Source organism: Puma concolor, chromosome A2 (genome assembly GCF_028749965.1).
Source record: "Puma concolor isolate L17-30 chromosome A2, mPumCon1.1.hap2, whole genome shotgun sequence".
Lineage (NCBI taxonomy): Eukaryota > Metazoa > Chordata > Mammalia > Carnivora > Felidae > Puma > Puma concolor.
The window spans coordinates 117,365,455-117,389,830 of NC_141668.1; the positions used below are offsets into that span (position 1 = coordinate 117,365,455).

At 37.4% G+C, this 24,376-nt stretch overlaps 1 protein-coding gene across 5 annotated transcripts in view; it reads right to left on the reverse strand.

Annotated features, from left to right (window-relative positions):
* PPARG (peroxisome proliferator activated receptor gamma) overlaps nucleotides 1-24,376 on the reverse strand; it is a 136,542-nt gene that overhangs the window by 34,720 nt on the left and 77,446 nt on the right. For all 5 annotated transcript variants that reach the window (XM_086697401.1, XM_086697403.1, XM_086697402.1 and 2 more), the window contains 3 exons: nucleotides 16,133-16,360; nucleotides 14,386-14,555; nucleotides 5,208-5,346 (listed from right to left, as the gene is read on the reverse strand). In XM_086697401.1, coding sequence (XP_086553527.1) covers nucleotides 5,208-5,346; nucleotides 14,386-14,555; nucleotides 16,133-16,352 — 529 coding nt within the window. In that variant the 5' untranslated portion in view covers nucleotides 16,353-16,360. The remainder of the gene's footprint in view (nucleotides 1-5,207; nucleotides 5,347-14,385; nucleotides 14,556-16,132; nucleotides 16,361-24,376) is intronic.

Consider the following 24,376-nt stretch of genomic DNA (forward strand, 5'->3'; position numbering starts at 1 on the left):
GTTCCAGACCTTTATGATGGCCCCTCTTCCTTCCCTTATATTCTGTTGTTCCTAATTCATTCTTCTAGCTCACAAAATGTGCTCATAACTCCTGCCCTCTCTTTTCCTGAGATCTGGACTCTTAGTTTTCTCTTGTTTCTATATTCCTTTATATATGGATGCTGGATATCCTGTAAGACCCTCAAATGCAACTTTAAAAACGAATTTTTGTTCTTCCCCTCCAGTTTCCTTTCCCTGTTTCCCTTTCTTAGTTAATTCATTCTATCACCTGACTAGATACCCCGAACAATTTTTGATGACCCCTCTTTCCCTCAGACACTTGCATTCACTGGTCACTGCTCCGATATTTTTCACAATTTAATTTCTTCTCACTAACCCTTCCCACTGTCTTGGTTCAGAATATTGCATTTGTCTTCTTATGAATTTCCCTGTTTCTCTAACTTATCCTTTTTACAGCTGTCAGTAGTTTAGATTTGGGCAGTATAGATCTGATCACTCCCTTGCTTTACAAGGCAGAGTGTGGGTGTCACAAGAAAGGTTTAAAACACAGAGGGAAGAGGGGGAATTAGAAAGTCTTACAGAAGAGAAGGCATTTGAATGGGGCCTTGAATGCCTGGTAGGATTGTGACAGGGAGCCAAAGGACATAATAAACAGAGGGAAAAGGAGGTGGAGGCTAGCTTGTAGGTAGCCATGAATGCCATGTGGGTCTCAGCACAAGCTACCACGTGCATCAGGACCTCTTCCATTGTTATATTTTCTGAAAATTAACATTTGGATAATTTTTCCTTTATATTACAAAGAAGACTTAAAAAAAAACCCAAATATTGAAATTTAAACTTATTTGCCATTCAGGCTTTTCTTTTTTACAAGGAAGGAGAGAACTGACTTGTAAAATGCTGAGTGCCACAAATATCTGTGAAACCCTTTTTCTGGATTTTTATGAAGCTGCTGAGAAATTATTTTTAAAGTTGTCAGCATTTTTTTTAAATAACAGAAAAAAAAAAAACCCATACATTATATAATAGGATGTCCTAATCAGTAAAGCTAAAGCTTCACTAATTTTCACATTTATGAAAAGCATAATTTTCATTCAAATCTCACTGGCATAGGGGAAAAAACCTAACTGAATGACTCATAAGTAAGTCAATTCTTCTCTACTTCACATTATTTTTTAAAAAGTAACAGGCTATACTTATAATTTTATTATTTAGTTCATACATGAAAAGCAGCTCCAAATACAAAATATTCACTATTCAAAATTTATTTTTATCTTATCTTATCTTAATTTTATTTTAGAGAGGATAAGCAGGGGAGAGGGGAAGAAGGGGTGGGGAGAGAGAGAGGGAAAGACAGAGAGGAAGGCAGATATCCTAAGCAGGCTCCATGCTCAACGGGGAGCCCGACACGGGGCGTGATCTCACAAATGTGAGATCATGACTTGAGTCAAAATCCAGAGTCAGACACTTAACTGACTAAGCCACCCAGGAACTCCAGGAGTCAAAATTCTTAATGAATAAATTATCTTATCAAAAATAAAGAAGTCAAGGGGCGCCTGGATGGCTCAGTCGGTTGGGTGTCTGACTTCAGCTCACATCATGATCTCATGGTTTGTGGGTTTGAGCCCCGCGTCGGAATCTGTGCTAACAGCTCGGAGCCCGGAGCCTGCTTCGGATTCTGTGTCTCTCTCTGTCCCTCCTCTGCTCACATGCTCTCTCTCAAAATAAATAAATTAAAAAAAAAAAAAGGAGTCACATTTTAAAAATATGATTCATGTCAGGGATCTTGCCAACAGAATTTTAAAACAAAAATTATACTAAGAAAAACTATAAAAGTTTAAGTGTCCATTTGACTGAAGAAATATTAATCTATGTGAGCATTTTTATCAAGAATCTGTAGACACCAGCTTCACTAATTCAAAATGTAAAACAAGAAGCAGGTTATGCTATGATCACTTGGTAAGTCACATGCACCTCTGGGTAGCCTAGGAAGCTGGGTCTTTATTTCTGCTTTACTTTCATTTGGAGCTTTCCTCTAAAGGTGTCTGGACAGGGTATTGAACTGATTGTGCCAAGCATGACTCACAAAGACTGGGGAGCCATCAGTGGAACTGGCCCATGGTCTAGAAATGATGGTATGTTAAATGACCAAAACAATTGCAACACGTGTTTATCCTGATCACTGCAGAAAAATAAAAACTTTGCTCCCAAAGCACTTCAGTCCAACGCTTGGATATTTTTCCTACCCAGTGCTGAAAACAGATTATCTGAGAAACAACTAGGTTCCCAAGTGTAAGAATTCTGAAATCCTCCTGTCCTTCTACGATGTTTAGGCTACATGTCACAATCAAAATGGAAGTTCCATCGCTCTAGATTTGTACTCTGGGGCTACATTGTTATGTGATCATCAGATGTAATGCCTTAAATTGCTGAGCAATTGATCAGAACATCTAGATGACCTGATTCAAGCATATGAATTATATTTTTATGGCAACAAAACATATAGGTGGAAACTTTTAAATTCATGTCAGATACCTACATATTTGAGAAGGTGGTGACACTGTCTATAATATATGGACTAGCTTAATGAAAAGTGAAAACTTCAGTGAGGTAGGTTGTCTGACTTATGCAGAATCATAGAACTTTCAAAGTTGAAAGGATTAGCAACCCTTGTTTCAGTGATTTTCCAACAATGTTGCCCAGGGCCCTGAGGGTTCCTTGAAGGTTACTTATAGAAGCCTCCTTTAAAGCTGGGAGTGGTGGCTAGTGGGCAACCTAATTGCACCGAATGGATTAAACAGACACCAAAGAGCAGAAACACAAGTAATAGAGAATGGAGTACATTTACTTCGGGGGATGTTCATCTCTTCTTGTGTGTACTGAAAGCAGCAAGGTGCCGATTTGGTACAACACTATAAGCCTCTTGATAAATTGGGTGGGTTATTATAGTGAGGTCCACTCACAGAAAACATTAATATAATAACAAAATAATTTTAGATAGTTACTACAACCTCCTAGAAAACTTTGTATTTGGAAATGTTTCCTTTCTCAGGATAACAGGCAAAACTATTCAAAACCTCGTTGTTGGCTTTCCCTTCTTGTGCTTTGATCAAATGTTTTCCATACAGCAAACACATTCCTATGAACACTTCTTAGAAGGGATTTTCTCAGTCACTGCTGCAATCTTGTAAACGTTGAACTGCATAAGTCTAATGCTAGAACATTCTTTTTTTTTTTTTTTTTTTTTGTCTTTGCAAGAAGAATTAACTGAATACTCCCTATCAAGATTGCTCTTCTCTTGGGGTGACTCAGTTGGTTGAGCATCTGACTTCAGCTCAGGTCATGATCTCACAATTCATGATTTCGAGCCCCATGTCAGGTTCTGTGCTGACAGTTCAGAGCCTGGACCCTGCTTTGGATTCTCCCCCCGCCCCTCTCTCTCTCTCTCTCTGCCCCTCCTACACTCATGCTCTGTCTCTCTCAAAAATAAACATTAAAAAGAAAAGATTGCTCTTCTCTCTAAACAGAATATTCTAATCACCATATAAAGTCAAATGATGACTTTATTATTAGGTTTATGATGGTTTTCTTTGAATTTTCTGGGAAGAGAAAATTATACCATCAATACCATATAGGTTGGGCTTTAAATGTTGTTTGCCTATTAACAATAAACAAAAGGAGGCATATTTCATGTGAATGTGTGCAAGCAACAGGAAATACATGTTACATCAATATGTGAAGTGACAAATTTAAAGGACAAAAAATAAATAGCATGAAAAGCAGAACTGGCATGCTTTTCTAGGCAGTCTTAGTAATAATGATTTCAAAGTCAAAGATTTCACCATAAAGATAAAATAAATGTATTGCAACTTGACTGCATCATCTAAAATATAACGCTTGACTTGAAATGAAAGAAAATTGATGGAATTAAACCAGTAAATTATTTTTGCAATCAATGACTGCAGTTGTATACTACTACACAGCAGATGTAATCAACTGTGAGGAAATTTGGACCAAATTTCCACTCTGTCCAGTATAGCTGACAGATTTCTTCATAATACATTCTTGCCTTCAGAGGAAATGGCCCATATTAATTATAAAAATATAATTTCGTAAACTATTTTTAAGAGTAGGATATCAACCAATTAGCGATTCTCAAATACTTTTAAGATTTCTGCTGTGAAAACCAAACATCTGCGTGATGGAATAAAACTAATTTTCACAGATGCTTTGGAGCCTTAACATATGAAGATTGACTTCAAATGTTATCTTCTTACCAGATCAGTTTTGAGACCGGTGAAGGCAAAAGAAAGAAAAAAAATAGAATATCCAGTGAAACAAGACTTCAGATTTTATTTGAACACTTTGGCATTTTAGATTTCTTGAGCCCATAATGAATTTTGAAAGAACAAATACTTGACAAATATAATACTATAAAGTTACTATCAAATTTGTTTTGTGATTTTGTTAACACCAGTCAGAGCTAAATGGAAATCAAGAACTACTTCTTCAAATAGGCCTATCTTCCGTGATTTTACTGAGTTAGTTCTACAACACATGAAAACAAAGGTCTTCTACATTCTTTCTCTTAAGTCAACACTCAAAATCATAAGCTTGATTTTAGATACAGGTTTATAAAATAGAAATTTTTATTTTCTTATGATTCTATGGACACTGAAGTTTTGTGGGAGCTTAAAATCTTTGCTTTATCCACAAGCCTGTATGCTCTTTGAAGTCAAGGGTACTGCTATATCTATACTCATCTTTGCACAGCAAAGAGGAAAAAAAGGATATACTCTAGATTCTGATATTCCACTTAAAGTTCCACAGCCAGAAACCTGCAGTTTTCTCAAAGCAGAAAGAAACTACTGATATACACAAGAATAATGCCATTTTTAATGCTATTAAAGCAACATAAAAAATGAATCACAATCATTACATTCATTTGGAAATACTACAGTTATTTCTTATCACTTCTCATATTTTCAAGTCTTCTCTCCCATCATGGCAGATGCCAAACCACTGAAAGAAAGACTGCACACTAAGAGCCTAAACCTCACCTGAAATGAGAAATGCTTTATCAGCATATAATATTCTGAAATCTGGAATTTTGTGGAAAACTGTCCACATTTTCAGCAATGGCCCTACAGGCTACTTATCTGGCAGCCATAATGAGAACAGTTAAATATGTGTGCTAAGTGTTCACTTACCATTATGAGACATCCCCACAGCAAGGCATTTCTGAAACCGACAGTACTGACATTTATTTCTACTTTTTTTGTGGATACGACAGTTAAGGTCACACCTATCGTAAATGAGCTTCAATCTGATTGTCCTCCGGAAGAACCCCTGCAAAGGGATATGGAAAAAAGAAAGCAAATTTTAAGTCTTTATGATACATGGAAGCAGCAACATTTGGCTAAAGGCACTGGCCTAGGTATCAGCAAAGGAAGGTTCTGTCACTGGTGACTTCAGACAAGTCATGTAACTGCCACAAGATCTCCAGTGTCCTTCTTTAGCTCTGAGACAGTGACCATATCCAACTGATGTCATTCAATGTATCTTGGCTCTACATTTGAGTTTCAGCACACTCTAAGAAGTGCTCTGGATTTAATGTAATGCAAATAAAACACCATGTAATCAGTTCAGTTTCTCTGCAAATCCTTCCAACAGCATGCCCCCAGCCTTTATTATTGTGCTAAGCCATTTGGCAAAGTTATAATCATTTCATTCTAAAACATGATCAGGGCCAATAAAAATCCACATGTGGACAATTTTTTAGAATTCTCTATGTTGCATAATTTCCTACAGAATTGGTTTCATTTACTTATGCGATTGAAAGAGTGCTCCATAACTGTTGTAGCCTACACACAAAAAAAGATTATAGGAAAGAACAAGAGAAGTAATAAACAAATCCTTAGACAACGGACTGCCATCTCAAAACAGCAAATAGGTCAATTCGAGGCTAATTGAATTCTGCTGTATTTATATTTTTTTGAAAGACCTAAAAGAAATTCTAATTGGAAATGTTTGCTAATAACTCCATTTTTTGTTGCTGTTGTCAGAGTGTTCTTATTAGTTTCTATTGTTCTCATCTCCATGAAACTCAATTCTTAACTCTTTCAAATTTATCTGGCCCCATTTCGTGCAAAAACCCCTGAACTAGTATGGATTCTGCTGCTGACACACATTTTCACTTTCTCTGAATTTGCATCTTGAACTCCAGACAAGTTTCTACTGCTTACCAGGCATGTCACTTGGAAATCTAACAGCTACCTGAAACCCAGCATGTCCAACCCTGAAACTCGGGTCTTACCCTGCAAACTCACTTCTGGAGGCTTTCACCATTTCGGTTGGTACAAACACCCTCCCAGTCTCTGATGCCAAACTCCTTGAAATCACTCCTGACTTTTTTCTCTCACATGGAAAGACCTTCCTCTAAATATACACTTGCTTACTCGTCTCACTGCCTTCAAGCTTGCTAACATGTCAACTTCTCAATGAGGCTTATATGCCCTATTTAATACCATGGCCAGTCTCTGCCCCCACCTCTCTTTTGGAACCTCTGGTTTTCTTCACAGGGCTCTAGTTTCTGTTTTGTTTTGTTTTGTTATTTTCTAGTAACAGTTAGGACTTTCTAACATACCATATAATTTACTTATTATATTTTAAGTGTTTCTTTTCCACCCATCCCCCACTGCCTAATTAAAATTGTGAGCTTCATGGGGAGTCACTGGACATGACCTAAATACAACAACAGTCTTCTAATAAAATCTGTTGATCGAATATGTGCGTCACTTAACTTCCTTTCTGGGCCATCTCTGATATTTTTTGATCCTAAACCATGATTGAGATATCACAAGGCCATTGGTATACTCTTTTCCTTTTCTGTTATCTTATTAAATGTAATATTAATTACTAACATGTAGAAAATATATGTAATTATAAAACATAATAAGATAATTATTAGACATGAGCCCATAGCCCAAGATTTAAAATCACGACTGGAATAGTTATGTATTTTTCCCCTATCCAACTCCTGCACTCTGCTTCCCCTGGGCAAAGTAATCATTATTCTCAATTTTGTATTTATTATTTTCTTGACTTTTAAGAAAATACAGTTTTACCACACTGTATGTAAAATTGAAAAATACACTGCTTAGTTATGCTTGTTTGGGGGCTTTATTAAATGGTATACTTCATACAGTATTTTGGGAGTTTCATTTTTTAAAATTTAGTATTAGATTTCTAAAATGTATTTACTTTCTTGTGAAAAGCTATGATTTATTCATTTTCACAATTTCATAATATTCCATTCTATGACTAGTTCACAATTTATTAACATCTTTTCATGTGTTTTTAAAAATATTTTATCATTTTTTTCTTTAAGAAGGCTCCTATCTTCTCACATTGATGGATGTTTAAATTGTTGCCAATATTTTGCTATTATAAACAGTGCTTCTATAAATATTCTTGTAAATGTTTTATGATGCACATGTACAAGAGTTACCTAGGGGTGAAGTTTTTGGATTGTACAGAGGTGAATGATAAATTTTACAAGATCATACCAAATTGTTTTTCAGAGTGAAAATATCAACTTCCATTCCCTCTACCAATTGGTATTGTCAGACTTTAAAAAAATTTTTTTAATGTTTATTTATTTTTGAAGGACAGAGCATGAGCTGTTGAGGGACAAAGACAGAGAGAAACCAAAGCAGGCTCCAGGCTCTGAGGCATCAGCACAGAGCCCAAGGTGGGGTTGGAACCCACAAGGCATGAGATCATGACCTGAGCTGAAGTTGGACACCCAACTGACATGACAGAGCCACCCAGGCGCTCCTGTCAGACCTCTTAATATTTCACAATGTATAACAGAATCTAAGTGTGATCTTAATTTGTATTTTCCTGATTCTTTATTTCCTAGTTTTTAATTGGATTGTCTCTTCCTTAATACTGAATTTTAGAAATTTTTTATATATTCTAAGACAATAATCTGTTGTCTGTTAGAGATGTTGCAAATATATTCTACTTTCTATGCTGTACCATCTTTGAAATTTACTATTTCAGTCTCTTGTTGTTGTTTTTACTATTTATTTATTTTGAGAGAGAGAGCACGCACATGAGTGCACATGAGCAGGGAAGGGGCAGAAAAAGAGGGACAGAGGGAATCCCAAGCAGGCTCCATGCTGTCAGCATGGAGCCCGACATGGGGTTTGAACTCACAAGACCATGAGATCAAGATCTGAGCCAAAATCAAGAGTCAGAGGCTTAAACCCCCTCAGTATCATGTTTGTTCATTTGTTTGTTTTTAACCTGTAAACGTTTTCATTTCACTCTCATTGTTAAAAGATTATAGAATACTCAGTTATCTTCACTTGGAGTTCCATGATTGCTGCTGTGGAGGGGTCTACTGTTAACTGACTCTAAAGTGTTTTTTTTTCTTTTCTCATTGGTTGCTTTTATATATTCTCTTAGTTTTTAGTACTCTGCAGTTTTACTGCAGTGTGTCTCAGCATGCGTTTCTTTTCATTTATTTTCTTGGACATGTTTTCTGCATCATGATTTCACTTGTTTATCAGTTCTGACATTAATTAGCTAAGTGTTAGACCTTCTTATTCTAGCCTTCCATATTTCTCAACTTCTTTCTAGTTTCCATCTTTTTGTCATACTAATATTGATTATAAAAGTAAACATCAGAGCAATCAAATAAAACAACAAAAAATATATAATTACAATGAAAAAAAAGGGAAACATTTCTTACCAAAGTTCATCAGTGATAAGAGTTCTGTACATTACTCTTCTATTGATTAGTAAAGAAGGCATATTTTTAATATTCAAAGATTCTATGAATCTTTCAAGAACTAAGAGGCTTCAATTTTTAGCAGGTTCTGGATAGCACATATTCTTTAAGGCACTGTGGTTCTCATTCTCAGTAATTTCTTTACATTTATCTTCCAGTTCACTAATCCTTTCTTCTATTATGTACAATATGCTAATTAACCCCTCCGCTGAATTTTTATTTTGATAATTATATTTTTCACTTTAGAAGTTTCACTTCACTAAACATACTGATTTATTTTCAAATCTGCCTAGTTGTTCCTGACAAGTCTACTCTTGCTTGTTCATTGGGGTGATTCTGCCCTTTTTCTTGAAACAATTCATACACAGCTTTTTTCTCTATCAGGCATCCCAATTATCATTATCTGCTTTCCTTGTATAGGGGTGGAGGGGTCTAAATCTGTTTTTATTTTTGATAAATGTTATTCAAGGTGATCGACTTCTTAATATGCTTACTGATATTTTGAACTTGTATATTGACCTCAAACTGTGGGAATCCTACAGGGTCTAAATTGAGAAGTCTTTCCTCCAAAAAGAATTTGCAGATGCTTCTGTTAGAAGCCAGGGGCTCCAGTGACTTGTGACTATTTCAGATTCCCTTGAGAAAGCTGGCTCAATTCAAAAGCCCCAGACTCAGCTCCCTCTCACTGATGGCTCTGGATACTGCTATAGGCATCTGTCTTTGGTGCAATGCTGCACCTCCTATGGGCACCTATCACAAGAGAAACCCTGCCCCAGTAAGTGTGCCTGCAGGTCACAGCTCAAGACCTAGGGGTTTTTTTTTGTTTGTTTTGCCCTTGTTGGTTAGGAGAAGTTTTCCCTACCTCTTGTGAGATCAGCAATATCTCAAAGAATAGGTACATATATAGACCTATATATAGATCTTCAAGTTCTAACTTGAAGCCTCCTTAATTCTCAAATTGAGGTTCTAAGGACCTCTGAATATTAAAAAAGGTATTTTTTTCACATTAAATTTTTTTTAATGTTTATTTATTTTTGAGAGAGAGAGAGAGACAGAGTGCAAGTGGGAGAGGGGCAGAAAGAGGAGACACAGAATCTGAAGCAAGATCCAGGCTCTGGGCTGTCAACACAGAGCTCAAGACGCAGCTTGAACCCACAAACTATGAAATCATGACCTGAGCCGAAGTCAGATGCTTATCCAACTGAGCCATCCAGGCACCCCATTTTTTTCACATTTTAACAGAAGGCTAATGTACAGAACTATTCTCATGAAAATGTTGGTGGGAAATTTTGCTTGGATTTTTGCCATTGTGATCATATATGTTTTATGCTATTCCTTGAGTGCTTTTTAAAATTTTCACTTTTAAAAACTGATCCTCATGGTTGAACATACTGCTTAGCTAGCTTAAATGGGCAGGTTCCAGAGTATTCAGTTATCTGGCATGGCTGGAAAGGAAGGTGTTTTTGATGAGAGAATTATGTTACTTACAATGCAAAGTTTTGTTTTGACTCATACGATATCTTTCAATGTGTATCATATTATTTTTGTGATGATTTGGGGTCTTTCAATGTTAAAGGAAAATAATCCTGAATATTATTTATGTACTGTACATGTACATAAAACCATAAACTAAAAATATACACAAATTCAGCACACAGCTTAGGAGTTGCTTTGGTGTATATATTATTCAGTAGCCAAAGGTTCTTTTTTATCTAAGTCTGCAATATTAATAACCAAGAATCTGTCACTATTCCACTTTAATCCAAGCCCAATTCTGTTTATTCCTGTTTGAATTTCGGCAGGGATCACTAATATAAACCTGTTCCATTGACAATGTAAAAATGTTTCAGATGACCCACTAACATCTATCATAAGCAATACTAGAACTATTCTTTTTTTTTTTTAATGTTTATTTATTTTTGAGACAGAGACAGACAGAGCATGAGCAGGGGAGGAGCAGAGAGAGAGGGAGACACACAATTCGAAGCAGGCTCCAAGCTCCGAGCTGTCAGCACAGAGCCTGATGCGGGGCCCAAACCCACAAATGCAATATCATGACCTGAGCTGAAGTCGGAGGCCTAACCGACTGAGCCACCCAGGCACCCCAGACTATTCTCTTCAATTCATAAACTAGTCTGCAGGTTTATGGTTAACTGTATTCTAATCATGGGCACATGCTACATTCTGCTGAAATGGCAAATGTTAAACTGCCAAAGTACCCTTTACAAAATACAGGTGAGTCAAACACATTTGTTTGTTCACTTTCCTGGCTTTTTGTTGAGTATTGTTGATAAGCTAAGAAGATATCTTTGATTACTGATAGCCACTGATCTAAATTAGCTGCATTCAGACTGCGGCAGCAATTTTGTTTAATTCCACAGCAGCAAAGAATGAGTATTTCTTCAGCCTCAATGCCTTATAACAGTGGTTCTCAAACTTTCTGGTCTTAGGACCCCTTTACTCTCTTAAAAATTATTGAGGACCCCATGAGCTTTTGTTTACGTGGTTATATCTACTGATACTTGTCAGACTAGCAATTAAAACTGAAAAATTGTTGGGGCGCCTGGGTGGCGCAGTCGGTTGAGCGTCCGACTTCAGCCAGGTCACGATCTCGCGCTCCGTGAGTTCGAGCCCCGCGTCGGGCTCTGGGCTGATGGCTCAGAGCCTGGAGCCTGTTTCCGATTCTGTGTCTCCCTCTCTCTCTGCCCCTCCCCCGTTCATGCTCTGTCTCTCTCTGTCCCAAAAATAAATAAACGTTGAAAAAAAAAAAATTAAAAAAAAAATTAAAAAAAAAACTGAAAAATTGTTATGTACAAGAACATAACAGGCAAACATTCCATTAGCCACCAAAGCTATATTACTATTCCATGTCATGTAGTTTCTGGAACACTCCACTTATACTCCTGAGAGAGTGAGAGTGAAAACGGTAAATGACAACTGAGAATTGTTATAAAAGTAGTTTCAACCTCACAGGTGCCTTGAAAAGGTCTTAGGGAATCCACAGGCTTCCAGAACACACTTTGAGAACTACTGACTTATATGTGGAGAAGCCAAATTATATTATTCCACTAACATTTCTTTTTACTCTTATCTTTAAAATGAGTAGATATTGGGGCGCCTGGGTGGCTCAGTCAGTTAAGCGTCCGACTTCGGCTCAGGTCATGATCTCGCGGTCCGTGAGTTCAAGCCCCGCATCGGGCTCTGTGCTGACAGCTCAGAGCCTGGAGCCTGTTTCAGATTCTGTGTCTCCCTCTCTCTGACCCTCCCCTGTTCATGCTCTGTCTCTCCCTGTCTCAAAAATAAATAAACGTTAAAAAAATTAAAAAAATAAAATAAAATAAAGTAAAATGAGTAGGTATCTATTTTGCCTTCCAAGGTTAGCATAACCTTCTTTGCATTTTAGTCTCAGAAGTCTGTAATCCAGGGTCTTCTTTGGATTTTATTAAGTGTTCATTCTCCATCTCTGCCTTAGGACCCTTTCTGTTCCTAATTTGATGGCATCTGAACTTTGTCCTTCCCCTTCTTGCTATTTTTCTTCTTTGCTTGCTTTTACTTTGTAAGTTTTGTGCCCTTAGTTTTTATTACTGTAACCAACTACTGTCTTTCAATTTTTAGCTGTTATCAGTAATGGCCACTGCCCACAAATACTGACATGATGGAACTATTTGCTTAAACGTTCTCGTTTTCTAAGCCTATAAAAAGCAGTAATATATGGAGGAAACTTAACCAATCACACTGTTTTTATTTACCAATGTTAATTACCAAGATGACCAAACAGAATGGTTTCTTCAGCTGTTTCTCAGAATTTGGCAACAATTTGCTCCAAAATTACATAAATCTAACACAATAAAATGACATGTTTTCACTAGTCACTGCAATCTTAAATAACTGACCATACCTAATGATTTCATTCATCACAGATATTTTAGTTTGGTTTCAATCACACAATGAATACTTATTAGTGTTTTATTTTTTTTAAAAAAAATTTTTTTTTTCAACATTTATTTATTTTGGGGACAGAGAGAGACAGAGCATGAACGGGGGAGGGGCAGAGAGAGAGGGAGACACAGAATCGGAAACAGGCTCCAGGCTCTGAGCCATCAGCCCAGAGCCCGACGTGGGGCTCGAACTCACGGACCGCGAGATCGTGACCTGGCTGAAGTCGGACGCTTAACTGACTGCGCCACCCAGGCGCCCCTTTATTAGTGTTTTAAATGAAAGTATCTCTCTGCCAATAGTATTTCAAAAAGTCATTTTGGAATTTTAGACCTTAGAGATGAATAAGACCTTGGATAAGTAATTCAACCAAGTCATTTTACACATGAGGTGACTGAGGGTTTATATGATTGGCTAGTAACTCTGGACAGGTGGCTGGGTGACTACAACCTTGTCTCTTTTCACTTTATTAGGTTGCCTTTAGAAAAATAAACTGAATTAAAGAGATTTTAGAGATCATCTAATTCAACCCCATCATTTTATAGATGCAAAAACTTAGGCAGAATGTGGTTTAAAAAAAGCATCTTATACAATATCTGGTGCATAGTAGATATTCAATAAATATTAAGTTCTGTTTTGGCTTAGGAACCCAGATGTTCTAACACCAGTTAGGAACCCAGATGTTCTAACACCTACCTAACTGCTGTTGTACACTTTTATTCTGAACAAAAACCCCAACTGAGGTTTGAATAGGATCTTACATAAGCAGTGTTTATTTTATAAGGTAAATATTTATGAACAATTTATTCTGAACCTTAGGGTATATAACAAATAGTATTTTTTACTATTTTATTCACTGAGTATATTAAAATTATTTTAAAAGATTACTTACTAAAATATGAGTTGGTTAAGAATTTCTTAATAATTGGGCAGAATATTAATAAATATTTGAGCTTTCCAAAATACACTTTTCACAAAGAAGGGACTTGAGGAAAAACAGTATGTCTCTTCCAAAACAGTTCTATCTTTTTGCCTGTCCATCATACATGTCTCAGACCAATGTGAAATAAGAAAACACAGAGCACTGGTTAAGGAATCGTAAGATATATATTCTAGTTAGCCCTAGTTCTGCCACTTCCTAATGGATGACCATGGGTGGGTTTCTACATCTGTAAGGTGGCCATAAATAAGCTCAACCTCATGGGACTGTTCTAGGTATCAAATAAACGTATCTAGCTATCTATCTAATCTATCAAGCCTTACATATACAAAATATCACTTGGAATAGTGGGAAAAAAAACAAAACTAGAGGATTCAGAAAATCTGGGTTCTGGGTCACCTCATTGCTATTTTGTCATGACATACTGAACAACTCATTTATTATTTTTTTTAATCTGCAAGATGCAAGGGTTGAACTAGATCAGTGGCTCAAGGACCAGTTTGGAGAGAAGGAAGTGAGGCAAAGCAGCTCTGCTTTCACTGATTTTCTTAGGTTTTCAAATATATCATTTGAAGAATGGGTTTTACCAAAACAAAAGTTTGACAATTTTATCTCATTTCCTTGCTGTGTGTTCACAACAAGAAATGAAATAAGAAGTAAACGGTCAGAAAATTTTTTGAAAAAAAAAAAAAAAAATTTTTTTTTTTTTTACCTTGCATCCTTCACACGCATGAACTCCATAGTGAAACCCAGAAGCTTTATCTCCACAGACACGGCATTCAATTGCCATGAGGGAGTTGGAAGGCTCTTCATGAGGCTTACTGTACAGCTGAGTCTTTTCAGAATAATAAGGTGGGGATGCAGGCTCCACTTTGATTGCACCTGTGTACAGAAAAATGTGAGCAGATAATTATCACATGACAAACTGCTAAAAAGGCACTATGGCAAGTCTCCCTTATTGCCATGTTTATTATTTAAGCATAGAAACATTATGGAACATGAAAACAAAACATAGGAAAAAGTAGGCTTTGTAACCACAGGCAAGTCACAACACCTCTGAGCTTCACCTGTAAAAATAAAATGGGGAAGGGTATTAGGTCTGTGGTTCTATGACCCTTCAACACCTGGTAGTACTAAAGCTCTGACAGACACCACATAGTATCTGAGACCATTAAGGTTATTTTGTTACATAATGTGCTGTATTTGGCATTCATCACAATATTAAACTATATATTTTATTTATTTAAAAAAATTTAATGTTTATTCATGAGAGAGAAGGAGACAGAGTGTAAGCAGGGGAGGGTCAGAGGGAGGGGGAGACACAGACTCTGAAGCAGGCTCCAGGCTCTGCGCTGTCAGCACAGAGCTCCATGTGGGGCTTGAACCCATGAACTGTGAGATCATGACCTGAGCCCAAGTCAGACGCTTAACCCCCTGAGCTGCCCAGGTGCTCCTATATTTTTATTTAAATATTGCATTTAGGAAGTATTTTTAAACCACTCTTGTCAAACACAGAAGCAACCAATGCTGTGGAAAAGGTACTGGAATGCCCAGCTTGAAGGTACATGAAAAATAAGAGACCAGGTTTTCCAACAATATTGTGTTAGAAAAGGTGGTTTGTAAAATAATTTTTGATAGAGTGAGAGAACCCATGGCAAGTAAGCACTACCTTTCTGCTGGGTAGGATCAGGCCTATTAAATTTCCATATTAGGCTCTAACTGAAAACCATGCAAATATAACGAAGTATATTATTTATCTTTTTGAAAAAAACTAGAAATACAGGAAGTTCTTACTGTCAAGTAATGGTTGCCAATTACACGGAGGTGGCTTTGGAAAACGAGCATATCAGCACATGAAGATAAAATCAAGGAAATAGCATCACAGAAATTCATTTTATCTTGAAAGGTGCAGTTTTGGTTTGTCTTGAGTCTGATGTTTTGACATGAATTTAGTTAATGGCAGGAAGATTTATCAATAGACTACAATGGCGAAATTTAAATTTGTGCAGAGAAACAGGTTTCAGTGTAAGTTACTCAAACTGCAGAATTAGGAAAAATGGACAACTTTGCAATTTAGTGATCATAAGTTATATAAAGTAGCAAACTGTTACTTATTAACTTAAGCAGCCAAAAGAATCCAAAGTTGGGTGATGGACTCTTAGCCTGAGATAAACCTGGCAATGTCATCATGCTGGAAAATGCTCCTATGAAGGAAAGAAACAAGAAATAAGGAAAGGAAAAGGGAAGGATGGAGGGGAAAAAAGAATAATCTGGGGATTTACACACTACCTTTCTTTTTGGTATACTGTAAATACCTAACATTTCAGAGATAAATGGATGAATAAATGAATGGTATACATTTTCTATAGAGTTTTAGTCTCTGGAGCATTTATTCCAGTGTTGAGAGGTTAGAACGATTTTAGTCTTAGCCATCTGAAAAGTGAAAATAAACATCATACTTTGGTACTCTTGGAGCTTCAGGTCATACTTATAATCAGCAACCATTGGGTCTGCTCTTGCGAATGGAAGGTCTTCATAGTGTGGAGTGGAAATGCTGGAGAAATCCACAGTGGTGAAGGGCTTGATGTCAAAAGAATGAGAGTGGTCATCCATTACGGAGAGATCCACGGAGCTGATTCCAAAGTTGGTGGGCCAAAATGGCATCTCTGTGTCAACCATGGTAATTTCTGAAATGGAAAGAAGAACAGCTATGGAGTTAGTCCTGAAGAGCAGAGCAATCTTCTAAAAAGATACACAGGAAGGGAACTTAAAGGTTCTTTGGTTCAGTGATCTCATCTAGGTTACCGTAATGAGAGAAGAACACATAACCACCTTCTGAGTGCTGTCCAGGCTGTTTTACTAAAGGAAAGAAGCCATCCCTTACCAGGATATCACTCACAGTAGAGAACCCTAGAATAGTATCAATGTGGTCAGCGTGCCCATGTGAATGTCCCACAAACAGTCCTGCTCTCGTTATCTCCTAAAGAAGATCATCAAATCAAGTATGCTAATGATTTTTATTATTTATTAATTTTTTTGTTAATGATTTTTTAAAAGGCATAAAGTTCTGGGACAGTTTTACTTTCTCGAAGTTAGAGATCCTAAATATTTTTCTCTTCAGGATAAAAATTTTGCTCCCCTATTTGTGTTTATAATGGTCTTGTGTGACAGAAAATTTGGCACATTAAATTTAGGTAAAAATTTATTCCTTAACTGCATTGTAAGAATAATTTCATTCTTAAACTTTTCTTTCTTAATTTTAGAGAAGAAAGGAGAGTGCACAGGCAGAGGAGAGGGGCTGAGGGAGAGAGAATCTCAAGCAGACTCTGTGCTCAGTGTGAAGCCCGAGACATGGCTCAATCCCATGACCCTGGGATCATGACTTGAGCTAAAATCAAGAACTGGACACTCAACCAACTGGGCCACTTAGGTGCCTCAAGAATAATTTTATTCTTTTAATTTTTTTTAATGATTATTTATTTTTGAGAGAGAGACAGAGAGACAGAGTATAAGCAGGAAGGGGCAGAGAGAGAGGGAGACACGGACTCTGAAGCAGGCTCCAGGCTCTGAGCTGTCAGCACAGAGCCCGACGTGGGGCTCGAACTCACGAACTGTGAGATCATGACCTGAGCCAAAGTCGGACGCTCAACCAACTGAGCCATGCAGGCGCCTCAAGAATAATTTTATTCTTAAAGTTAATTCAAAAATGAATCTTTTTAAGAAGGGAAGATCCCTCTATGAGAACTTCCTCAAATATTTATCTTTTCTGTGCATACAGTTTTCCTTAAAGAGGAGAAAGTGTTCTTCATATTGAGAATGGAAAGGTTAGAGCTATGTGGAAACATATCTGATTATAAATGAGTGAATGTCAAAATGAGAATCTAGCCCAGCATTAATTTTAAACCACCCTCAAGCCAAAACCACAACAAAACAAAAACAGAAACAAGAAAACATGTAAAAGACAAAGGTAAAAACACTTATATGGATTCTAAGACCGCAAAATAACTTGTTTCATCAATTGCCTGCTGAGGATGATACATGCCACCTACATTTTTCAAAATATGATTTGCAGCCACAGTGAGTGAAATCCCTGAGGGATTTTAGTTCTTAGTATTTAATGTGGACTTGTGAGGCACCAGAGTGTGTGGACTTTAAACCTTTATGCGGTAGGAACCTCTCTGGGTATTTATTTATGTAGATATTCAGACATGTGAACCCAAATGGTACCTAATGGGTCCTTGGTTGTCCTGAAACCAGTTTGCTCTTCAAAGTGGTGCCAAAAAAGGCAGTTACTGAGTATTTTAACTGGTAACTTTTTGGTCAAAAACACTAGCGAAAAGCTGTGTGAACTTGGGACCGCTGACATTGGAGACAAAGAAATGAACTGTTCACAAACCCGAGAGCTCCTGAAATCACAGGCTTATGTGTCTTATTTGTAGTCATATCTCTATCACCTAGCAATGGGCCTGGCTCATACTAGGTGCTCATATTAAATACCAAATGAATTGATGAGGTGGCTGTGTGATGAGGCGGCTGTGAAATTTTAGCAGAACAAGGCAGGGAAGGGGGAGAAGTGAACTAATATTTATTGAAGTACTTCACATATACCAGACACATTCTATCTCTGATTCCATGTAACCCAAGATCTTATCCCCACTTTATAGATTAACCAGGACCAGAGAAGTAAAGTGACTTTCCCAGTGTCCAATAGATGGTAAACAGAGGATTCAAACTCAAGATGGACCCAGGATCCTATTCTGTATATAATCTCTTCATTCTCTCATTGATGAAAACAGTTTATGGAGGAAGGGCTACTCTCCTAGGGGTATCTGTCAGGGGGCCTCTTGGTTTTTTTCCCAGCAAGCAGAGAGCTAAGGAATTTACTCTCAAAGGCTGACTCTTGCATGAGGTTAAAGATTCCAGCTGCGGTCTTCATGAGGAAAACAAAGTGCCTTGAAAACACAAATAAGGAGACTGTCCTATGAATGTGCTTCAGTGGTTCCAAGAGGACTCATTAGGCACCGTGTGGGTTCACATGTCTGAATATCTACATAAATAAGTACCCAAACAACCCTGTTATCTGAGTCACAGTATAAACACTACACAAGAAGAGGAATGTGTATTGGTGATAGCTTAAAGGTCATGCTGGGTCTCAATGACATCCAGAAAAACATTTATGCTCTAAATGACAAGGGCACCCATCAAACTGTGCCCTCTGTTTCACAATTCATTTAAACCTAACTAACCCAGGTCACTCCACTTACTTTGCCCTTCTCCTCAGCAAGCTTATTTTACATTTCTCTATCTCCTTTTCTGGGTATAACTTACTTTCCTATCAAAATATACCTCTTTTGTCTCAATTTTAATATCCATGAAAGTGGGTTTATCAACTATTTCTCATGTCTGCTGCAAAGTTCAACTGCAAACAAAATAAAGGTTGACTGAGTTAAAGGCAGTGTATAAGCATCTATATTAATACTGGGAAATAAAAATAAGGATGCAAAAAAAAATCTATGTTGCAAGAATGATTGGTTGCTATGACTTCAGTAACACCCTGTGAACCAAAGCCATGCTTCTTAATACAGGAATCATACTCCAAGGGGTCACTTAATTTATTGAAAAATTTGGGGGAAAATTTTAATGTTAAAATAGACATTTATGTATAAACAAATAGAATGAAAAATTCATGTGATTTTAAAGATGTAATATCTAACTTAAAAATTGGTACCTGTAGTACATTTCATGGCCAAAAGAATGTCGTTTTTAAAAAAATAGCTTTGGGGCACCTGGATGGCACAGTTGGTTAAGTGATTAAGCGTCCCACTCTTGATTTTGGCTCAGGTCATGACCTCACATGAGATCAAGCCCTGAATCTGTCAGCGTAGAGCCTGCTTAGGATTCTCTTTCTCCCTCTCTCTCTCTCTGCCCCCCCCCCCCCCCCCGCTTGCTCGCTCTCTCTCAAAATAAATAAACATTAAAAAATAAAAATAGCCTTTATTTTTATTTATTTTTTATTTTTTAGAGAAGAGAGTGTGGGCATGCGAATGGGGGTGGGGGTGTGGGTGGGGGAGGAGCAGAGGGAGAGTGAGAGAATTTTAAGCAGGCTCCTTGCTCAGCATGGAGCTAGATACGAGGCTTGATCCCATGACCCTGGGATCATGACCTGAGCTAAAATCAAGAGTTGGATGCTCAACTGACTGAGCCACCCAAGTGCCCCCAAAATAGCCTTTATTTTTAAAATCAGTTTTAGGTTTACTTAAAAGTTGAGCAGAAAATACAGAGTTCCCATATACTTTTATTCCCCTCCTCACTTTCCCTGACCCCTGAAACACACACAATTTCCCCTATTATTAACTTGCATTTCCCTTGTTATTAACACATGGCAGTAGTGTGGTATGCTTGTCACAAAATTGATGAGCCAAAATTGACACATTATTATCAACTAAAGTCCACAGTTTGCATTCCAGTTCATTCTTTGTGTTGTACATTCTGCTATTTTGACAAATGCATAATGCCATGTATCCATCATCACACAAGCACACTGAATAGCTTCACTGCCCTAAACATTCCCTGTGCTCCACCTCGTCATCCCTCCCTTTTCCCACTCCCCCTGCCCCACCCCAGAATGCTACACTTTTTCTGTCCTCTTCTAGTAAGGGCATATTAGTTGAAATGCAGGAGAAGTTCTGACCTTCATACATTGTATTTAATAAGTTAAATGTCTAACATGGCATTCAAGGCTCCTCCCCCCACCCCGACAGAGTCCTAACTTACTTATTTTCCACTAGTGATCCCAAACCCCATTTCCATTCTTGGCATACTCTCTACTTAGGCATATCACATTATTTGTGCAGGTTAAACATGCTGCACATTTCCTAGTCTGCTCATCTTTGTTCATGCCAAGGCTGCTGTATTTTCTTCCTATCCCCCATCACTATAAGTCACAATCCTTCTGTCTTTCCCACAGTGGGAAATCCCATAGTATCCAAATGCTACATTTTTCAGGAAACCTCTCATGAAGTCTCCAACTTAAAAATTCTTTGCGTCCCTACAGCTCTTTATACCTCCTTTTTAATTCTGATATAATTATTTGGATAAATATCTCTGCTATCAGATTTCAAGTTTTTTTTTTAAAAGTTTATTTATTTATTTTGAGAGAGAGAAAGAGCGTGTGTGCACATGGGAGTCGGGGAGGGGCAGAGAGAGACAGAGAGAGAGAATCCCAAGTGGGCTCCACACTATCAGTGAGGAGCTAGATGTAGGGATCGAACTCACGAACCTTGAGATCATGACCTGAGCTGAAACCAAGAGTCGGATGCTTAACTGTCTGAGCCATCCAGGAGCCCCTCAGATTTCAACTTCTAAATGGACGGTGTTTTATTTTTCTGTTTTCTCTTTACACCTTATGCACAGTTGTTGCTCACTAAATGTCTGCCAACTGAATGATATCTTAGAGAGAAGAGTAGAATGAGGATTCACTTTTCTGTGAAAACAGAAAAAAAGTAGGGGTGCCTGGGTGGCTCAGACAGTGGAGCATGTGACTCTTGATTTTGGGGTTGTGAGTTTGAGCCCCATGTTGGGTGTAGGGATTACTTAAAAAATAAATAAAAATTACAATTAAAAATGCATAAAAATGTTTAAAAAATAAAAGAAGAAGGAAAGAATGAAGATACTCTCTCAATGATGTAATTTTGCTAACACTTGGGTTCCCCTAGAAAAGATGTTAATCTTCAATATTATAAGTAAAATACAATTTAAGCTGTAACCTCTCCCCTCAACAAAGTATACTGCATTCAGCTTTTCTCTTGATAATTGCAGAAACAAGATTAGGGTCCTATAAATTCTCCCCCCCCGCCCCATATGAAAGACAACATAAGAAAGAAAAACACCTTGCCTCTTCATCTCTACAAAAACATATTAACTCAAATACATATTTTCCTTTTCTCCTTTCACTTCTCTCTGTCCTTTTATTTTGGGACATACTGACCTAAACAATATTACTCTATGGACTATAGTAACTGGGAGGCATAGTGGTTTCCTAGACATTTTATTTTATTTTGACTTAGGGATGGGTCCAGGGAGCCTGCTTCTAATTTTGTCTCTAGAAAACATAAGCTACTGTTTCTGCCAAGCTGTAAGTCGAGTAGGTGTTTTTTGTTACTCTGTGCAATTACCCATGAAAGAACAAATGAACAAAATATTTTCATGAGCAACAGCCCTTCTCAGGGATAAGTGTCTTAACTTTCCAGCTGGGTGACAGGAGTGGGTTGCATCAGCATTTATCCATCAATTTCACAATCTTAAGTGTGTTTCAAGCAAAAGTCTTTAGGCAGACATTGTAAGCAAGGACAGGAATTTGTGCCATTTATTTAAACCTTCAAACTTGGCTTTATGCTCTATTATAGTCAATGAGCAGACTGTGCACAATACTCCAAAATATAATGTATTTCAAACAAAAATACAACCAGTATCATGCCAAAATAAAGTAACCTCTCTACATGGAAATATATCATTATTTGGGAATATGGAAGTGGCCAGAAAAGATGGTAATGTATTAAATCAAGCACCAGAACTATGTGGTTTACCTTTGGGGTTTTACGCTGTTCCCTAAGAAAAGGAAAACTTCTACTGGAATTTCTGGAGAAACACTGCATCTCCTTAATACATTAGCTAATTACATTAGCTAATACTAACAGAATGCTAAATCTTTCCTAAGTATTGTGCCAAATACAACACTTGGACCATGTTTATTTAATCCTCACAACAACCCCACGAGGCAGGTACACTCATAATTCTCTTTAGAAAAGGGGAAAGTGAGACATGGAAGTATCTAACTTGCTGGAGAACACACAGTTACTAAGTAGTAAAGGTGAATAATGAACCCAGATGGTTGAAAATGCCACAGCCTGCACACTTCACCTTCTAAACTTTTTTTTCTTAACTTTCTAAACTGGTTAGAAAAACAAATTCTCTTTCTGATCCTACTGTTCTATCCTAAACAACAATCAATTTCCACAAGCCTTCAGTGAACACCTAGGATGTGCCAGTACAGAGGGTTGGGGATATACTATCCCCTATTTATTATCAAATAAAACTTAACTTTAGAGAAAGGTGTTGTGCTCGCTTGGGCAGCACATATACTAAAAAAGAGAAAGACTTCCATAGATTCTCTAAAATTCAGTAGCCTTGTTGGAGGTGACCTTAAAGAGACATTTAAGTCACTAATTTTTTTCAATCTCTTCTAATATAGTACTCAGCAGGATGGCTCCGGCTTATTTATCCAGCCCCTCCCATTGGTTCATGCAAATCATTCTGTGGTGTAAACTGACCTGGGAAGTTTCTAATTTAAGTCTTCTCCCATTATGATAGCTGATACCCAGAGACAAAAATCATCTTGAAATATTAGAGTGGAAAAGGCCTCTGAGATACTCAAAGTCCCTCATTTGACAGATTAGGACAATGAGAGAAAGTGATTTGCCCACAGCACATAGCACATAGCTGACCATGTGAGAATCCAGGTTTTCTGCCTCCTACCCTAGTGTTCTCTACACCACATTACAAAGGTGTTACTCTATGTGAATATGTTGAAAATGGGGCTTTTTAAGGATTGTCCCAATTTTCAGAGATCCAGATTTTTGGGGGTCTTTATATATAGGAACAACATCAAATTTATGAAGGCAAGAAGTCTCATGCAACTGGATGGCAAATTAGAGTAAAATCATCTGTAACAGAATTTGTTCCTAACAAAAATTAATAAACTCTGAATTCATCAAAAGGTTTAGGGAATAATTTAATAGAGTGAGCACAGATAAGTCCAAGTTTTTACATAAAAAATACAAGCACACATAAGTTACTTATTTATTTTTTGCAGGCTGCCGTTCTGAACATTAACAATGGAGGTAAATGAGCCAGTTATCATGTGAGATGCTCTGGGCTTCAATCTTGACCTATTGCTGTGTCAGTTTTGTGTCTCTTTATCCCTAATTAACCCATCTATAAAAGAATATTGCCTACCTCATGGAGTTGTTACAAAGATTAAATTAGTGACTATGTGTAAAGCACCTAACATAGGGCCAGACACTTAGTTAAGTTCTCAATAAATATAATTATTAGTAGTAGCAGTCATTCTTATACATATCAGGAACCACAGTACTAGAATCATGTAAAAGGTGGGCTCATGGCCTCCAAAGCTACCACTAGGGGACAGGAAGAGGAAGAAACACTAGCAAAGTCCTATTGTTCAAACAGGACTACGCCTTCAACAGATGTCCTGTTTTAAAGACCTCTGGAAAAGGAGTCCACAGCTTCTCTCAGTTACTCATTCCAATGCTTAATTGCTCTTTTGTAGCCAGGAAAGTCTAGGTCTTACCTGGCATTTCTCCAACTGTGTTATACATATGTTAATGATGTTCCTTTTAAAATAATTAAAAAGAAAAATTCGGTAAGCAAATAAATTTCGGAAATGCTAGGTCATGCAAGGTTAAACAGGTTTATGCAGAACTTCTTAAGGCTCATATGCTAATAATTCATAAGAACGTACAAAGGAGAAGACAGGCACAGTATGCAACATCTGAGGAGCCTCACATTTGATGGAATAGTTTGGGAAGTGATGGTATAACCTATGTTGGAGTTTGTAACTCCCCCCCCCCCCCCCCCGTTTCTAAACACACATAGTTACCATTCTCTGCATATTTGTACTTGTA